At 44.3% G+C, this 18,424-nt stretch overlaps 1 protein-coding gene across 1 annotated transcript in view; it reads left to right on the top strand.

Annotated features, from left to right (window-relative positions):
• OTOA (otoancorin) overlaps positions 1-18,424 on the top strand; it is a 78,942-nt gene that overhangs the window by 20,078 nt on the left and 40,440 nt on the right. Inside the window, exons 10-18 of the mRNA XM_053555835.1 lie at positions 1,240-1,379; positions 4,261-4,384; positions 6,794-7,009; positions 9,858-10,025; positions 10,678-10,818; positions 12,334-12,392; positions 12,583-12,700; positions 14,707-14,780; positions 17,501-17,636. Coding sequence (XP_053411810.1) covers positions 1,240-1,379; positions 4,261-4,384; positions 6,794-7,009; positions 9,858-10,025; positions 10,678-10,818; positions 12,334-12,392; positions 12,583-12,700; positions 14,707-14,780; positions 17,501-17,636 — 1,176 coding nt within the window. The remainder of the gene's footprint in view (positions 1-1,239; positions 1,380-4,260; positions 4,385-6,793; positions 7,010-9,857; positions 10,026-10,677; positions 10,819-12,333; positions 12,393-12,582; positions 12,701-14,706; positions 14,781-17,500; positions 17,637-18,424) is intronic.

Here is an 18,424-nt window from a genome sequence, read left to right as displayed (position 1 = left end):
TTCTCTGAAGAAGACAGGCGCACGGCCTTCAGACATATGAAAAAATGCTCATCATCTTTAATCATCAGAGAAATGAAAATCAAAACTACTTTGAGATACCATCTAACTCCAGTGAGTCTAGCCTATATCACAAAATCCCAAGACCAGAGATGTTGGCGCGGATGTGGAGAAAAGGGAACACTTTTGCACTGCTGGTGGGAATGCAAATTAATACATTCCTTTTGGAAAGAGATATGGAGAACACTTAGAGATCTAAAAATAGATCTCCCATTCAATCCTGTAATCCCTCTATTGGGCATATACCCAGAAGACCAAAAATCACATCATAACAAAGATATTTGTACCAGAATGTTTATTGCAGCTCAATTCGTAATTGCTAAGTCATGGAAGAAGCCCAAGTGCCCATCGACCCACGAATGGATTAATAAATTGTGGTATATGTACACCATGGAATGTTATGCAGCCTTAAAGAAAGATGGAGACTTTACCTCTTTCATGTTTACATGGATGGAGCTGGAACATATTCTTCTTAGTAAAGTATCTCAAGAATGGAAGAAAAAGTACCCAATGTACTCAGCACTACTATGAAACTAATTTAGGGTTTTCACATGAAAGCTATAACCCAGTTACAACCTAAGAATAGGGGGAAGGGGGAAAGGGAGGGGAGGGTGGGGGGAGTTGGGTAGAGGGAAGGGGATTGGTGGGATTACACCACCGGTGCATCTTACAAGGGTATATGTGAAACTTGGTAAACGGTCTGTGAAGCTAGTGAATGATGCCCCATGATTATATCAATGTACACAGCTATGATTTAATAAAAAAAAAATTCGGATTATTGGGCGGCACCTGTGGCTCAAATGAGTAGGGCGCTGGCCCCATATAACGGAGGTGGTGGGTTCAAACCCAGCCCCGGCCAAAAACTGGAAAAAAAAAATAATAAAATAAAATAAAATAAAATTCTGATTATTCCAAGTAGAGAATTTGTGGACCACATTCTCTGACCACAGTATAACAAATCTAGAAACAAAAGTCCAACTGCTTGGATCCTAAAAAATAATGTTTCCTAAATAACAGTTGGATTGAAGAGGAGAAACCAAAGCAGCAGTCACAGACCAGTAAGAAATCAGTGATGAGAACCAGGTGGTATATCCCAGTGACTAGGATGGAGTATAGGCCACCAGGGTAGGGCCACTGCAGGCCACTTCTACCCTCATTGATCTTCCCACCCTTGTCCCCTAGATAAGGCTATTTATCAGCTATGACAACGCCACCAAGCAGTTGGATACAGTGTATGACATCACACCTGAACTGGCCCAGGCGTTTCTGGAGAGGATCAGCTCCTCCAACTTCAGTAAGAGGAACACCTCTACCATCCACAGGCAAGTGACTCTTTCCCACAAGGCTACGAGTATAAGCATCAGATTTCCATGAGCAGCATGGGGGAAGGGACGTGGCTGATCCTTCTGAGAATATGGCCTCCTGTCTCTGTGCATCGTGAGGGGACGTGTTCCCCAAGGAGACCATTTCCCTCTCTTAAAGAGGTCGTGAAGGGGGTAAGGAGCTGTCTGACAGCTCCTGTGTGCCAGGCATTTTATACAACCCTATAAAGAGCTAATCCTGGCTCTGATAGTGGAAATGGAACATTTTAAATACACTGGGCTTGGTCCTATTCCCAGCGGAATGGATAATTTCTATTAGGTTGAGCCAAGTGTTGGAAATAAGTTGAGGGGTTCTCCATGTTTGAGAACTCCTTGTTACCAGACTCTTAGCTGGGGAACCTCTGAATGAGATAGATAAGCTTTAGAATTTAATGATTGTAACATGACCACCCACTCCTGAACTCCAGGGGTGTCAGGCAGGGTTGAAGGTCAGGAAGAAGGTGGTGAGCACTGTTCAATCCTCTTCTCTCCATCTCTCAGTGTCTTATGGCCGCACTTCTCTCATCGTCATAGTCCCTTAAAGTTTTTCTTTTTTGAGACAGAGCCTCAAGCTGTCGCCCTGGTTAGAGTGCCATGGCATCACAGATCACAGCAACCTCCAACTCCTGGGCTCAAGTGATTCTCCTGCCTCCGCCTTCCAAGTAGCTGGGACTACAGGCGCCTGCCACAACGCCCGGCTATTTTTTGGTTGCAGCCGTCATTGTTGTTTGGCAGGCCCCGGCTGGATTCGAACCTGCCAGCTCAGCTGTATGTGGCTGGCGCCTTAGCCGCTTGAGCCACAGGCGCTGAGCCATCCCTTAAAGTTTTTAAAATTGAGTCACTCTTAGAGAATGTACTCACTCATCTAAAAGTATTACACCTTCCCTCATCTCTAATAATTTTCACTCATTAGCATAGGTCCCAGTTTTCTATGGTTAGAATAAAATAAATAGACTCCTGGTTAAGAACATGGGGTCTGGAGCTGCACTTCTTGGGTTTAGTCTTGGCTCTGCTGCTTACAAGGTATGTGGTCTCCCATTTTTACATCATCTTTCTGTGCTTCTGTTTCCTCACCTGAAAAAATGAGAGATAAAAATCTGTCTGCCTCATTAAGGTCTTTGTGAAGATTAAGCACAGTGGACACATAGTGAATGCTCAAGAAATATTATTGTGGGCGGTGCCTGTGGCTCAAGAGTAGGGTGCTGGCCCCATATGCCGGAGGTGATGGGTTCAAACCCAGCCCCAGCCAAAAACTGCAAAAAAAAAAAAAAAAAAGGAATATTATTCCTTTTTCTTCTATAATTGATTTTTTAAATTGGCAAATAAAATGACATATATTTATGGCCTGCAACAGCATGTGTTGACATACGTATACATCGTGGAATGGCTAAATTAACAAGTTAATTATCCATTAGCAAGTTAACATATCTAATGTACTTTTTTTGTGTGTGTGGTGAGAGCACTTAAATCCACTCTCTTAGCAATTTTCAAGAATAACAAACATTGTCATTAACTATAGTCACCATGGAGTATAATAGATTTTCAGAACTTGCTCCTCTTTAACTGAAACTTTGTATCCTTTGACCAACATCTCTCCAACTCCCTTTCTGCCCCCAGCCCCTCTTAAGCTCCATTCTATTACCTGCTTCTGTGAGTTGAACTTTTTCAGATTCCTAATATAAGTGAGATCACGCAGCATGTCCTCCTTTGCCTGGTTTATTTCACTTATCCTCCAAGTTCATCCATGTTGTCACATAGAATAGGATTTCCTTCTTTTTCAAGGCTGAAGAGTATTTCATTGTGCATCTATACCATATTTTGAAAAATCACTTGTGGATGGATGTTTAGTTCGATTCTGTATCTTGGCTGTCACTTTCCCCAAGTCTTCCTTTCTCAGTTAAGCAGCTCTCTTGCTCTTAGACACATTTTCAAATCCTTTTCCTGGACCTGGCTTCCCTCCTATGGGTGTGTCTGAATATATCAATATCTTTCTGAGAAGGTGGAGTCAGGCCAGTTGTGGTCAACCAGGTGGTCCAGCCATACTAAGTTGAATACTCTTCATACTAACTAAGAGTATGCTTTTTCTCATTTAACTTCCACAGTCATCCTCATTCCTTCATGTGATGTGCTATCATGAACAAAGTAAACCTTGTTTTTATTAGAGGCTCAGAGAGGTAGGGCCACTGTACAGTAGTGCAGAGTGTGCACTGCACAATTGTGTGCAGCAACCTTGCAGAGAAGGTATGTAACTTGCTGGAGGTCAAACTTACAATTGGGCTTCAAACTCTATCCCATTAGCCACTAGATGTATCTCTCTTGGTCTAATTAACAGGGTTCATATTTCACCTTTGCTTCTACATTGTTCTTTTTTTCTCTTTTGAAATCTTTGTGTCATCTGGGTGGGTAGGTTGGAAGGCATCCTGGAAATAGACTTCTGCCCCAGAGAAAGTTCCCCCAAAGGTAGAGAAACCCCTTATCTCCATGTAGAAAATGCAGATTTTTCTGTGGCTAAGAACATCATTCTTTCCTTATGCCCTTTATCTGTCTCAGGAAGAAAGATGGCCTAGGTGAATAGATGTAGATTTAAGTAGACTTGCCTACTACTTGTCTTGGGCAAGTCACTTGATCTCTTTGAGCCTCAGTTTGCCCATCTGTGAAATGGGGCTAATGAGAGCATTGGCCTTATAGGGTTGTTGCGATGTGACAATCCAAGTAAATTCAGGACAAGACCTGATATATGGTAGGTGATGTGAACACGACTCTGTTGGTTTGGACTAGTGGGGAATGCAGTGTGCTTCCCAGCTCTGAGCCCTCCACCACAATGCCTTCTCTTTTCACACAGGCTGGGGCTGCTTGTTTGTTTCTACGATGACCTGGAGCTGCTGGATGCCGCAGTGGCTCAAGTCTTGCTTCACCAGATGATCAAGTGCAGTCAGCTGAGGGGCTTCCAGTCTGGTGTGCAGAAGGTGCAGCAGGGGAGCAAGGCCAGAGGCCTCGGCCTCAGTTTCACTAGCCAGAGAAATGGGGATAACACCCTTGCCCAGCCTTTGAGAGAAAATACATTGCGTTAATTAAGATCTAACTTCAGACACAGAAGATGGTGTCTCAAAAGCTGGGATGAACGTAACATGGGAAGAAAAGACAAAAATAACACAGAAAAAAAAAACCTTGGATAGATAAAAATTCAATCAGAGCAGCTGTCTCAAACTTACACATATCTATGGGTCACCTGGGGATCTAAAATGCAGATTCTACTTCAGGAGGTACAGAGTGGGACCCTGGAAGCTACACTTGTCACAGGCTGCCAGGTGGTGCTAAAGGGACTGCTCTGGAGAGCATGCTGGGCATACCCTGTGGTTCTCAAACCTGGCTCCACATTAGTGACAGCCCTGCCAGGCACCACCCCCAGAGATTCAGAAGTTACTGGTCAGGGCCGTGTGGAGAACCTACGGCCTTGGGCCACATGGACCCTCCCTCAGATCCTCAAGTGCAGCCCCTCAACTGAATCCAGGCTTCACAGAACAAGTCTTCTTCTTAAAAGGATTTGTCTTATAAAATTTGGATTTAGTCAAAAGTCTGCACTCATGGACCCAGAGGGCCAGCCACACGTTGCCCCAAGCCTGCAGGTTCCCTACCCCTGGGGCTGTGGCATGATTTTAAAGCTTCTCAGGTGATTCCAATGCAGCCAGGATTAAGAACACTGGATCAGCGGGTAGTTGTGAGTTCTTAGACCAGGTCTTGACAAGTCAGCAAACACAGACTGTTTCTCGTATTCCCCCCTCTCTGTCTCTCTCTTCCATTCAAGTGTCCATTCTGTCTCCCTTCTCTTCACTTCTTGTGATTCTTTTCAAATGTTTTTATTTGAAAAGAACATTTCATGAAGCCATCAATAATTGCACAGAAGTTTCCCATGCATAACCATAAGGTCCCCAATGACATTTGACATCATGGTCATCTGTCTTGGTCAATGCATATTGTTTTCAAGGAAAAGAATCTCTTCTAGGCGGCGCCTGTGGCTCAGTGAGTAGGACGCCGGCCCCATATGCCGAGGGTGGCGGGTTCAAACCCAGCCCCAGCCAAATTGCAAAAAAAAAAAAAAAAAAAAGAATCTCTTCTAAGCAAGCAAGCAAAAATAGGAAAATAAATGTATTTTAAGGCCACAGCGATAGCTGTGAGAGCCAAGAAGAAAGTCAGGTACAATTAGATATGAGTGAATCCTTTGCGGTCATCTAGCTCAGCACATCCCCGGCTGGAGGGTGCATCAGAATTGCTGTTAAAATACAGATTGCCAGGCCCCATGCAAAGTGATTCAGGAGGTTAGAAATGATTAGCATTTCTAAAAGTTCTCAGCTGATGTTGCTGCTGGTGGTTAAGGAACCATCACTCTAGTCCACCCCTTCCTTTTACAGCTGTGGAAACAGCCCTCAGAAAGGGGACTTGCTGAATTTAGAGAACCCAGGTGCTGTAACAGTGGTTTCCTCTGCTTCACCCTGCTGCCCCCTAGTGGCCATTTCCATATCGCCTGGAGTCGTTTTGTGCACCTATGAAATGAATATATTGTTTGTACAAATTCAGGTGTTAAAATACGAGCCATTCTCATTTTTTGGTACAGAAGTCGTTTTCCAGTAGGTAATTTTATCGTCTTCCTCACCAGAATCAATTGGGCAACACATCTGACTATAATGAGGAAGACATACTGTGATAAAATGGTTATTACAATAATCATAGAAAAGTGCCAACATGCAAGAAAAGATTTTAAGTGAAAAAATATAGGAAGGAAAAGCGTGCTCCTAATCATATTACAACTTTCTGCAAACTATATACTGCCTCTATATTTAAAAAGACCTAAGAAATCTTGGAAGCATACACACCCGATTGCTAATTACGGTTATTTTTATGAGATAGGATTTTCAGGAGAATTTTACTTTCCTGTACAGTTGAAAATTATTTTTACACAGATTCTAAGTTATCATGAAAAATCTCCTGGATATTCCATGAAGTAAAAACAGCCGTATGTACAGATATAGAGTTCAAAGTCACCAAAGGAATATAGCTGCTACAGGAAGGAGCATGGTGGAGTTGTAAGAGAACAAGATTTCCTTCTGCCATGCTTTAAGGTTGATTTAATAAGAAATTAATATTTAAATGAAACACAGGTGAATTTGTGGCATACGAAGACCAAGGCTGAGGAAGTGCCCTCCATGGGGTGACTCACTTTCTGGGCATAGCAGGAGTCCCTCACCTTCCTCATCTCTGGGCCTGGAGGATTTGGTGGGTCAGGGTCGGGGTGATGCCCATTCCTGATACCAGAGGATGCAGTCAGAGCCACCACTCTGCTTTCTGTCAATGTCCATTCCAGTTTTCTCTTCCTCCAGCTCAAAGCAGACCTCCTGGACATTGCCACAGAGAACCAGACCCTCAATGAGACCCTGGGCTCCTTGTCGGATGCGGTTGTGGGTTTGACCTACAGTCAGCTGGAATCCCTCTCCCCTGAGGCTGTGCATGGTGCCATCTCCACCCTCAACCAGGTCTCAGGTTGGGCCAAGAGCCAGGTCATCATCTTGTCTGCGAAATACTTGGCCCATGAGAAGGTCAGTTGGGGCTTTTAATTTTTATTTAGTAGCCTCATGCCCCAAGGGTGTATTAGTCTCCCCAGGCTGCCACTACAAAATGCAGTGGATGGGATGCCTCCAACAACAGACATTTGTTTCTCACAGTTCTGGAGGCTGGGCAGTCCAAGGTCAAGGTGCTGGCAAGGTAGGTTTCATTCTGGGGCCTCTTCTCTGGGCTTGCAGGCAGCTACTGCCTTGCTGTGTGCATGTGACCTCTGTGACACCAAGCTCTCTGGTGTCTCTTCCTACAAGGGCACTAATCCCACAAGATCAGGGCCCTACCTAACCCTAATTACCTCATGACCTCATCTAATCCTAGTTACCTCTGCAAGGCCTCACCTCCCAATGCCATCACACTTGGGCCTGGGCCTTTAACATATGAATTTTGGGGAATGCAAACATTCAGTTCTTGACAGCCTGTTGTACATACCCTGTAGGGACAACCAATTAGTAAGAAGACGGTGCTGGGGGAGACACTAGCTGGCTTCTAATCCTCGCTCTGCCATTTACTAACTGTGTAACACTGAGCAATTTGATTGACTTCACTTTGATTCAGTTTCCCTATTTGCAAAATGAGGTTAATGACAGTGATTACCCCATAGTGTTGCTGCAAAGATTATGTGAGTGGGTGCACATAGAGAAGCTGGGGTGTTACGTGACATAACAGAGGATGAGCTCTAGGAGTGTGAGCTGTCACCGAGTTGTTGATCAATGTGTGGGGCCCATCCCAGGTTTTTCTTGCTTATTGTTGAGCTGCAAGCATATCCCTCCCCTGGGATTAGGGGTGATGCTATTTTATTCCAGTCCTGGGCTGCAGAGAGGAAACTGTCAGGGAAGAAAGTCCTATTTGGAGGGGATCCTTAGTCCTGGAGTGGAAAATGGACCTTCTTTCTTGGGGAATTAGTCCCCCTGTGCTGGGTTCCATTCAAAGGACTTGAGTCCTAAACATTTGGTGCCCTGCTTTTTCAATTCAGATTCATGGACGCTTCCTAGGATGCAAACTGGCTCACTAGGATCAGATAGGGACTAATTCCAATAAAACAACAATAACAAGCATTTATTAAGCACTTGCCATACTCTGTTCTAATGTGAGGTACAGAACACATAAGGGAATTGCTAAGGCCACATGAAGGGGATGCAACTGGGATTGAGCGCAGGGTGTCTGGCTTCAGAGCTTGCTGAAGCCAGACTCACTGTCTCCAGAATGGCTGTTAGAGGGCTGCCCACTCATTCTCACTTTCTTTTTTTTTTTTTTTTTTGTAGAGACAGAGTCTCACTGTACCGCCCCCGGGTAGAGTGCCGTGGCATCACACGGCTCACAGCAACCTCTAACTCTTGGGCTTACGCGATTCTCTTGCCTCAGCCTCCCGAGCAGCTGGGACTACAGGCACCCGCCACAACGCCCGGCTATTTTTCTGTTGCAGTTTGGCCGGGGCTGGGTCTGAACCCGCCACCCTCGGCATATGGGGCCGGCGCCCTACTCACTGAGCTACAGGCGCCGCCCCATTCTCACTTTCTGACTCAAGTGCAAGGCTAGTCCATTCTTCTCTTCCCATCTAGCCTCATGGTGACTTTTTTGAAGCCTTTGGAGGCTGTCCCTGTTTCTAGATCTCAACTGGGGCCCCATGGGTCTACTTGACAGTTCTCAGTGAATTTGATTTCAGGGAGCTGAGGGAGAGTGTTTTATTCCCTTCCAGCCCTGGACAAAGTGGTTTGTCTCTTCTCTAATATCCAAATCTTCCTCCTGAGGGGTGAAAAAGGGAGGAAAAGCCTATGGCCCACCTAGAAAGGTGGTCGCTGTTCTGTTCCTGCCACATTTTACCAGGCGGAAATTTGGGCCCGGGATTGCCTGATGTTCAGATTAAAACAGCAACAACAAAACTCCCAAAACTTAAATCTGGATTTTTATGAGAGTTTTTCCCCACAAAATAATTTAACTTAAAAATTAAAAATAGGCCAGGTGTGGTGGCTCATGCTTGTAATTCTAACACTTTGGGAGGTGGCGGAAGGATTGCTTGAGTCCAGAATTCAAGACCAACCTGGGCAACATAGTGAGACCCTGTCTCTAAAAAAAAGAAAAAATAAGGATTAGTCAGGTGTGGTGGCACATGCCAACTACTTGAGAGTCAGAGGTGGGAGGATTGCTAGCCCAGCCGTTGGAGGTTATAGGTAACAATGACCATGCCCTTGCACTTTGTTGCGTGGGTGACAAAGACAGATCTGGTCTCTTAAAAGAAAAAGAGAAAAGGCTTGGTGCCCGTAGCACAGTGGTTGTGGGCCAGCCACATACATGGAGGCTGGTGGGTTCGAGCCCAGGCCAGGCCACCTAAACAACAATGACAACTGCAACAAAAAATGGCTGGGTGTTGTGGTGGGTACCTGTAGTCCCAGCTACTTGGGAGGCTGAGCCAGGAAAATTGCTTAAGCCCAAGTGTTTGAGGTTGCTGTGAGCTGTGATGCCACAGCACTCTACCAAGGGTGACATGAGACTCTGTCTCAAAAAAAGAAAAAAAAAAAAAGGAAAAGAAAAAAATTTTAAATGTTGTCCATTAGTCTTAAACACATAAAGCCCATTGCCAGGCTAGCCATGTCTTGGGGTGCCTGTTTTTGATATTTGTACTGTGGCCTTGGATGGTGGAGTCATCCCCCGAATGCTTCCTGTATTTTGATATTTGACTCCTTCCTGATGGAAGGAAGGGAGGTCTAGGAGACAACACCTGTCTCGCTCACTGTGGTGTCCCTCAGTGTCACCTGTAGCAGGCTCGCTGTCTGTCTGAGAGGTGAAAGGCCAGAGCAGAGCCTCACAGTGTGGCTGTCCCTCTCCCAGGTGCTGTCTTTCTACAACGTCAGCCAGATGGGTGCTCTGCTGGCTGGGGTCAGCACCCAGGCCTTCTGCAGCATGGACTGCAAAGACCTCCCCCAGGCCCTGAGAAGCACCATCTCTCAGCATGTGTCTGATTTGTCACCTGCCCAGCAGCAAGGCATCCTGAGCAAGGTGAGAGGAAGACGTCTTGATCTCAGGCACATGGCTCCCAGGGGATGTGGTGGGCGGGCTGTGACTTTGGGCCATGGATTCAGGGCCGGGTTATCTCAGCTATGGGTGTCTGGGTTTGTTCTGCCCTGCCAGTCTAATCTGGAAGACTTCTTAAATTAGGTTTCTTAATCTAATAAGATTTTAAAAGTTTTTCAGTGAACCCTGAAGCTCTTAGCATGCTCCTGAAAGCCCTTTCCATGATCCAAAGTCGTGCCTGTATTCCTTTCTCCCTCAGCAGGGAGTCTTTGGGCATCGTGCTCTATCAGGCCTGCTCTGTCTGATTGCAAACATCTGTTAAGAAATCAAACCTAAGGAGTTTGGCCTAAAGCACCATCACCTTGTCGGAAGCAGTAGCCTATAGGCTAAAGTAGAGAATGTGGGTTTTTGCATAAGACATTCTTTGGGCTTGAATCTCACTCACTGGCTTTCAACCAATTGCCCTTCAGGTCTCACTTTTCTCACCTACAAAATGGGAGAATGATTGTCTCTACTTCCTAGGGCTGTGGAGTGGATCTGATGGATTTTATTGCCCAAGAATCAGTGTCCGGCTCTTACACAAAGCTTGATGCACCTTTTACAAGGTTGTTGTTCTATTTCTTCTCACTTTTGGCAGATGATTGAAGCAGGAGATGCTGCCTCGGGCATTGTGGAGATACCAGGGGCTTTCTTTAAAGAAGTGTCTCTCTTTGACTTACGGAGGGAACCCGGATTCAATCCTGCAGTCCTGAAGGACAAGGAGCTTCGGAGGAGCCAGGTGTGCCCAGAAGGCTCACAGATTGGTCCTGTATTTCTGTCTGTCTTGTGGGAAATGGTCTGTTCTAAGGTTAATTTGGTAAAAGAAATTTATTTCTGTGGAATTAAACCTAGAAGGCAGAGCAGCATAGTGTTAAGAAGACTGGAGAGTGAATTCTGGCTCCCATTTTTAATTAACTTTGGAGAAGGCATTTCTCTTTATCTGGCCTCATTTTTCTCATGTGCAAAATGGGCATAACTTCTCATGAGGATATCTGCCATCTGGACAGTGTGCTAGAAATATTAGCTGTTATTATGTGTATTATTAAAAGCTGCCAGCATTGAGAATGGTGTTGTTGATGGATGCTCTGCCTTAGTTAGAACTGTCCTTGGCTTCCTTCTCGTTCAGTCAGCCTTCATTATATTCACTCAGCAAATGTTTCCCGAGCATCTTAGCAACCACGTGCCAGGTGCTTATCCCAGTGCTGAGAATGCAGAAGTGAGCATAACAAGCAACGGTCCCTGTCTGCTCTGGGGCTCTTGCTCAAGGTGTCTCCTGAGGTTGGAGGATGTTCCAGGGATCACTTGCTGTGAAGCACAATTGGGCTGAGACTTAGCAGAGAGGATGTAGCTGGCCGTGCCAAGATCTGGGCTTAGTGACGGTGGCAATCATTTTATTTTGGAAAAGACATCTTGCTACTGATGACTTCAAGATACTTTTTGCCCCATCAACCGAGCTGATGAAATTGCCATTTTTTGAGATGGGGAAGACACTAGAGCGTCCCAGAACTTGACCCTGTGCCCAGGAAAATCTCTGAGGCCACACACCATGTCCAGAACTTCCCTCCACTGCTTCTCCTTTCACCTGGGCTTTTCTGCTGCTTCCAGGGCCTCAGCTGCTATGTCTAACGCTAGCTCATAATTTATTCTGTTTGGGGAATTATGTTCAAAGTTTCAGAGTCTATAAAATAGACAAATGCAGTACTTGATTGCATCTGCAAGTTAGGGATTCTGTGAAGTTACGTTCCTTGAAACAAACGACTCCCTAGCCTACGATGCATTGTTCTTCTGGAGTGCTCATCTGGGAGGGCTGGAGGGGAGTGCATGCTGCCAGCCCACATACTTTACGGATGGTGTTTTCCAGGCCCTCCTGGCCCATTCATCCCTCCCTTCTGCTTCCCTTTCTGGGATGCCCAGTGTTCAGGAACTGGCAGGTGGGTGTTTAAATAGGGGTCACAGAGAGTCCTTAACCAGGCAGGAAGTAAATTCTATTCCTCCTGCCAACGCTTGGCTCCTCATTCTCCTCTTGGAGTATAGATAGTCACCTGGAGTGTGAGAGCCAAGGCTCTGGAATTACTCTGACACTGGTTCAAATCCCAGCTCTGCCACTTAGCTATTGTGTGGTCCCAGGTAAGTAACTTAGCCTGTTGAGCCTCCATGTCTCTATCTATAAAATGGGGTCACAGGGTGCCTTCCCTACAGGGCCTCCCCACACAGGGAGCGTCCATCAGCGCTGCCAATTATTCTCTTCCCTCAGGCCTTGTTCCTGTACGAGCTTCTGTTAAAGACCACCACGAGGCCGGAGGAGCTCCTGAGGTAGGAGAATGTGGACGGGGAGCCAAAGAGGAGGCCCTTCGGCGCCTTCTGTCAGAGGAACCTAATTTCCCAGGAGGGAGGGTGGACAGTCATGTCTGTAGCCTGCGGCAGATCAAATCTGCCTTCGCTTGCTCTTTCTTCTTTCCTTCTTGGCCCTGTCTTCTCCTGAGTGCTTTGTTTTGTTTTCTAGTGCTGGGCAGCTGGTCAAAGGTGTGACGTGCTCACACATTGATGCCATGAGTGCCGACTCTTTTCTGGCCCATTTCCGGTATTTTGAGAACAACCTCTTCCTGCTTTCACCATATCAGGTACCATTCGAGCGTTTTCCTGCTCCTAATTCTCTCTCCCCTACTGGGCCTGCGTTGGCTATAGCATCTAAAGATATTTACACCAGAATTATTGAGATGTAAGGATGCCTTGGTGCCAAACACTGAGCCAGGTTTTCTTCCGTTTCTTTTCATAAAGATCCAAATACCCATCTCTTTACAGTCAAAGTTTCAACAGATTGGTTCTCCCCTACTCAAATTTGAACCTTAAAATTTATTCATAAGGTGGACTGTTTTGCGTGTTCATAATTATGTTCTCCTGAGACTGAAGGTAATCCCTCCTCGAACATTCCTACCCTTTTCATTTTCTTTTTCATTTGAAACCTCATTTTCCAAAAGGTTCTGGAGTCTCTTTAGCCCTTTGAGGAAGCTAGAAGCAATAACTGATTTTGCACAGATCTGAGCTGGTAAAGACAGGCCTTGAAGCATTTGAACTTTGAGTGTGAACTGTTGGCGTATAGAGTCCTGAGTGGGTGAGCAAATGGATGTACGAGGCATCTCAGCTCTGGCCTTGTTGTGTCTGAGACGTGAATGAAAAGTTTCCAAAGAGTGGATTCTCCCCCTGAACACCAGGGAACATGATGCTTGATGGAGGAATATGCAAAGTTTTAGAAAGCATTTTCATTCACTTGGATTGTTTATTCTAGCAGTGGCTCTCAAACTTGAGCTTGCATCAGCCTTGCCTGGAAGGCTGCTGAAACGCAAATGGGGGCTCCAGTCCCAGAGTTTCCCACATAGTAGGTGAGGGGTGAGGCCTGAGGATTTTCATTTGCTGAAGATTGCAGCTCGCAGAGAGAACCTTTGAACTGTATTGAAAGTCCTGCCCAGGAGGGGACACCAATAGCTGAGGTACATGTTGGAGCAGTGAGAGTTGCCCCAACACAGGAACATAGGAGCTTCCAGTTCTCAGAACCTTCAAATACCTGTTAGACAATTTGCCTTTATTGTTTACATTTTTAATGAAAATACATTATTGTTATAAAAAATACAGAGAAAGTAAAATTTTCCCAGTATTTTTTCCCCTAGAATAATTGTTCTCAGCAGGGTACTATTTTGCTTTCTTGGGGAATTTTGGCCATGTCTAGAGATGCTTTTGGTTGTCATACTGGGGGGGCAGTGTGGGCATCTAGTGGGTAGAAGCCAGAGATTCTGCTTAACATCCTACAATGCACAAGACAGCCCCCATGCCAAAGAGTTATATGGTCTAAAATGTTCATACTGCAGAGACTGAGCAGCCCTGTTCCAGACGTAACTACAGGGAAACATTTGCTATTGAAGTTTGAATTTTTTTTTGGTATACATATAAATATATACCTATATATATATATATATATACACACACATATTTACATATGATATAAAAAAGACATATGAGCTCATACAATACACACTGTTCTGTTTAACTTATATATACAATATAACATATTTATATATATATATAATGGCATAGATATCATTTAATGTTAAGATATATAAATCTACCTTAATAGAACAAAGTAGGTGTTCCTACCTTAATGTTATATATATATATATATAAATCTACCTTAATAGAACAAAGTAGTTGCGTAGTATTCCATTGTATGGATATACCATAACATACTTAACCAATCCCCTACTGAGGGACATTAAAGTTGTATCTCACTTTCTTGCAGTTGTAGGAAAAATTGTGATGAGCATACTCATACATTAATTTTTGTTTTCATGTTGTTATTGTCTCAGTTTTCTTATCTATAAGCTGGGCACAATAGTGATACCTACATGATAGGGTACTCTATTGTGTAAGTGAGGTTAGGTAAGGACACAACTGCAACTTGGGTTTTAACCTTTTAAAAGCAAACTATGTAACCAAATTGTATGTACCCCCATAATAATCTGAAATTAAAAAAAAAAAAAAAAAAAGACAAGTACCTGGCATGTGGAAAGCACTATCTGCATTTGTTCTTATTGTTGGATTCAATTTCCAGAACTAGGACTGCTTAATCTTTCAGGTTAATTGTTTGGCATGGAAATACTGGGAAGTTTCCAGATCGTCTATGCCGCCTTTCCTCTTGGCTGTGCTCCCGTAAGTGAACATCAGCCCCCCTGCTCCCCTTACCCCCCACCCCACTTTCTGGCTCAGCCATCATATTGGTGGGAATCACCCAAGTCAAGGTGATTCTCTCCTCCTGAGTTTTCTTGAGGAGCCAGAAGCAGAGTGAGTGTGTCTTAGACAGTTAAGCCCTTAAGTTCTGAGCCTCACGTAGATATTTCAAACAGATTTTCTTGCTTTTTTGTTATTTGCAAACCAACTAAAGCCAAAGCAACCCAAGGCTGAGTCAGTGTCAGTGAAGCAGCTCCCATCTAGGCTATCCCCACAACTATGCCAGGTGATATCTTTTGTTATGTGCAGCCGTTTAGGCCTGTGGGGCATCCCTGCTTCTCAAACTTGATCTGGACACTGTTTCTGTCCTTTTCATGTTCTTAATTTCCATCTACCTTCTTTTGCTATTTCTGTCTTCACTCATTCAAAAAGATGTTTTTTGAATACTTGCTGTGTGCTAGTTATCAGAGATAGTTAAAATTTCTCACAATCGGGGGTTAGGAATAGACAAACCAATTATAAAATCAAGTTGATATTTGGTTGAAAGTGATGGAACCTAAACTCAACTTGGCTTAGGCAATAAAAGGAAATTTTTGGTTGAGGCATGAAAAGTACAGGGAGGCATTTCAGGCATGGCTCAAATGATGTCGTCTATTTCTTCTTCAAGCTTCAATGTTAGGCAGTTTCTTTCTTTGTGGCACCCTTGGCAAGTCCAAGGTTACATTTTCCCAGCTTTATATTCAGGGTAAAGAAAAAAACAAACCAAACTTCTCATTGTTCTCAATAAAAATCTTGTGTTTGACTCTTATGGACTTTACTTGGGCAAATTTGCTCTCCTTGAACTAAGCAGTGAAGTTGGGATGATGGGTAACTTTGGCTTAGGTCTGTATTGTACCTCTGGTGCTGGGAGAGAAATTGGTTCCACTCAAAATCACAAACACTTAGAGTGAGAGGGTTTTTCTAAGAAATCATGTGTCAAAAAGAATAATGGCCACAGGGCAGAGAGGAGGGGGAATCACCTTCAGACTAGAGAGTCAGAGGAGATGGAACCAACACTTAGAGAATGAATTGGGGATAGAAAGTTTCAGATGGATACCCCAGGCAGAAGCACAAGGTTGTCCAGCAGCAGGTGGAAGGGAAGCCAAGCACCCTGAGAACATGGGGTGTGGATCTACAGAGTGGGTGGGAGAGAGAAGGCCTGAGAAGTCAAGGACTCCAGATAATAGAGGGCATTTTGTGACTCCCTGAGATGTTTCACTTATATTCTGGGTACATCCTTTAGATTTATGTTTCAGAAAGATCATCACCACTGCCCATGTAGAGGATGGGATACAGAGGCCTGGCTGGAAGGAGAGAGGCAGTGGAAGATTATTTTAGTAGCCCAGATCTTGGCACGGCCAGCTACATCCTCTCGGCTAAGTCTCAGCCCAAATTGTGCTTCTTTTCAAGAGGCCATATCATGCTCTATTATAGAGGCATTTTGTTTTCTTTCTTACATTTCTTATTAGCTGAAATGACCTGTTTTATTCATTGGTCTCTGTGTTTATTCTTCCTATTAGAATCAAGCACTATGAGGCCGGGGACTACTGATTCATTCCTGTATTTGGTGCCTATGACTTTGCCTGACATATAGTAGATGCTATGTAGATATTTGCTAGAGGAGTGAATGAAGAAATAAACAAGACAAAGGCACAGAAATTGGAGAGACAAGAGCAGATTTGAGGAATACTAAGGAGATAGTAATGAAAGATTTTGGAATCAAGGAAAAAAGGATTCTGAGATAGCATACAGGAGGAAGAACATGTCTGAGGGAAGATGTTTAATCTCGCTTTGGAATAGTCAAGTCTATGAGGATGAATTGGCCACATGGATCCCATGCCATTTTTCTCAACTTTTATTTCATTATTGCCTTCCTAAGGAGAAAAATCTTAATTTCTTCCTAATGAGAAAAATTACATATTAAGGAAAAATATTTTGTTGAGTAGAGTCGAATTTTGGTGAGTCAGAAGTCATTGGCATAACTGAGATTTTCCACCCCGACTCAAACCTGTTTCCCCTCCTGAGGGTGACATTATTCTTGTTGAGAATACATGATCAAGAGCTTGGGGATAACAGAGTTGGGGAGTGCCATTTCTCTTTCTGCTCTCTTTTCCTTGTCTTTCTTCCTTACTTTCTATTTTATTCTCTTTTTTCTTTTCTTTTTCTTCATCTCCATTCAACCAATCGATCAGTCAACATGTTTATGGAGACCCCATTTTCTGATCAGTAATGCTGGGGCACAGAAGAGGAGCATGTTGGGAAGCTTGTTTCTGGCCCATAGAAAAGGAGCATGAGAGGAAATTTTTTTTCTATCCATAGAAGAGGAGCATGATGGGAAGCTTGTTTCTTACTCATAGAAGAGGAGCATGATGGGAAGTTTGTTTTCTGCCTATAGAAGAGGAGCATGATGGGTGGGAGGCTTGCAACCAATGTCCCTGGGAGAACAAATTTTTTTTTTTTATTGTTGGGGATTCATTGAGGGTACAATAAGCCAGGTTACACTGATTTCAATTGTTAGGTAAAGTCCCTCTTGCAATCACGTCTTGCCCCCATATTTAAAGAGCATCCCTGTGATGAGCTCTTGGGTATGTGGACCATGATTTCAGGGACAAATACAGAGCAGCCACTATTTTCTCCCTATTGTTCTCCCCATCTCTCTCCAGGGCCCACTACCTGGCTTCCTTCCCGGCCTCACAGTGTGTGCCCTTTCTGATAAGCCTGGGGAAGAGACAGCTGGACTACTTGGTTTTAGATTCCCACAAAAAGACATTAGTCCTCAGAAAAGTGCACCAGTGTCTGGTAAGGAAACCCCTCCTGATGTACCTTTCCCTCTGGGTGCCTGTGGCCATCCTGGGGACACACATCCTGGGGATCTGGCTGGGATCTTGAGCATGCCATAACGGCTGGAAGTCTGACTTGTGGGTCTCAGAGCTGGATCTGAAACTACTGGTTGGAACACTCTTGGCTATTGATACTGGAGACTCTCATTCTAGGGCCTGAAGGAGGGGAGGTCACTCTAGAGGACTGGAGAGAGCATAGTCTGGTTCTAGACATGCCTCTGCCAATGCCCGGTTATGTGGCTTTGATCAAGTCACTTCCCCACCCTGAACCTCAGTATCCTCATCTGCAAGGTGGGTACAGTAGCACAACCCTTGTAGAGTTATTGAGGGCATGGAATGAGGAATATACTATTTAATTCAAAAGCCCATGTAAATTCCAGCCTTGCCACTAGTTGGCAGTTTCTTTATCTTTAAAAAGTGAATAATAGTGTTTACTTCTTACAGCTACTTTGAAGATGAATGGACTGAGACCCGTAGACATTCAGGACAGTGGCTGGCACATAGTAAGCACATAGTACATGTCAGTTATTTTTGTCATTTTGGGAAAGAGCTTTGAAGGCCTTCCAGTGACATGCAAACTTTGAAGTGGTGCTTTTATTGCTATTTTACTAACATTAACATTATAATGGTTCTTGGACTGCAGAGTATCCTCAGAACAATGATAAGAACCACAGCAGCCCTCATTTACTGAGGGTCATGATGTGCCAAGTTGGGGTTTCCCTGACCTCTGAGGCCTGCATCCCTGGG

Source organism: Nycticebus coucang, chromosome 12 (genome assembly GCF_027406575.1).
Source record: "Nycticebus coucang isolate mNycCou1 chromosome 12, mNycCou1.pri, whole genome shotgun sequence".
Classification (NCBI taxonomy): domain Eukaryota; kingdom Metazoa; phylum Chordata; class Mammalia; order Primates; family Lorisidae; genus Nycticebus; species Nycticebus coucang.
Note: the sequence above shows the minus strand (reverse complement) of the source record. Positions and strands in the feature narration are given on the sequence as shown.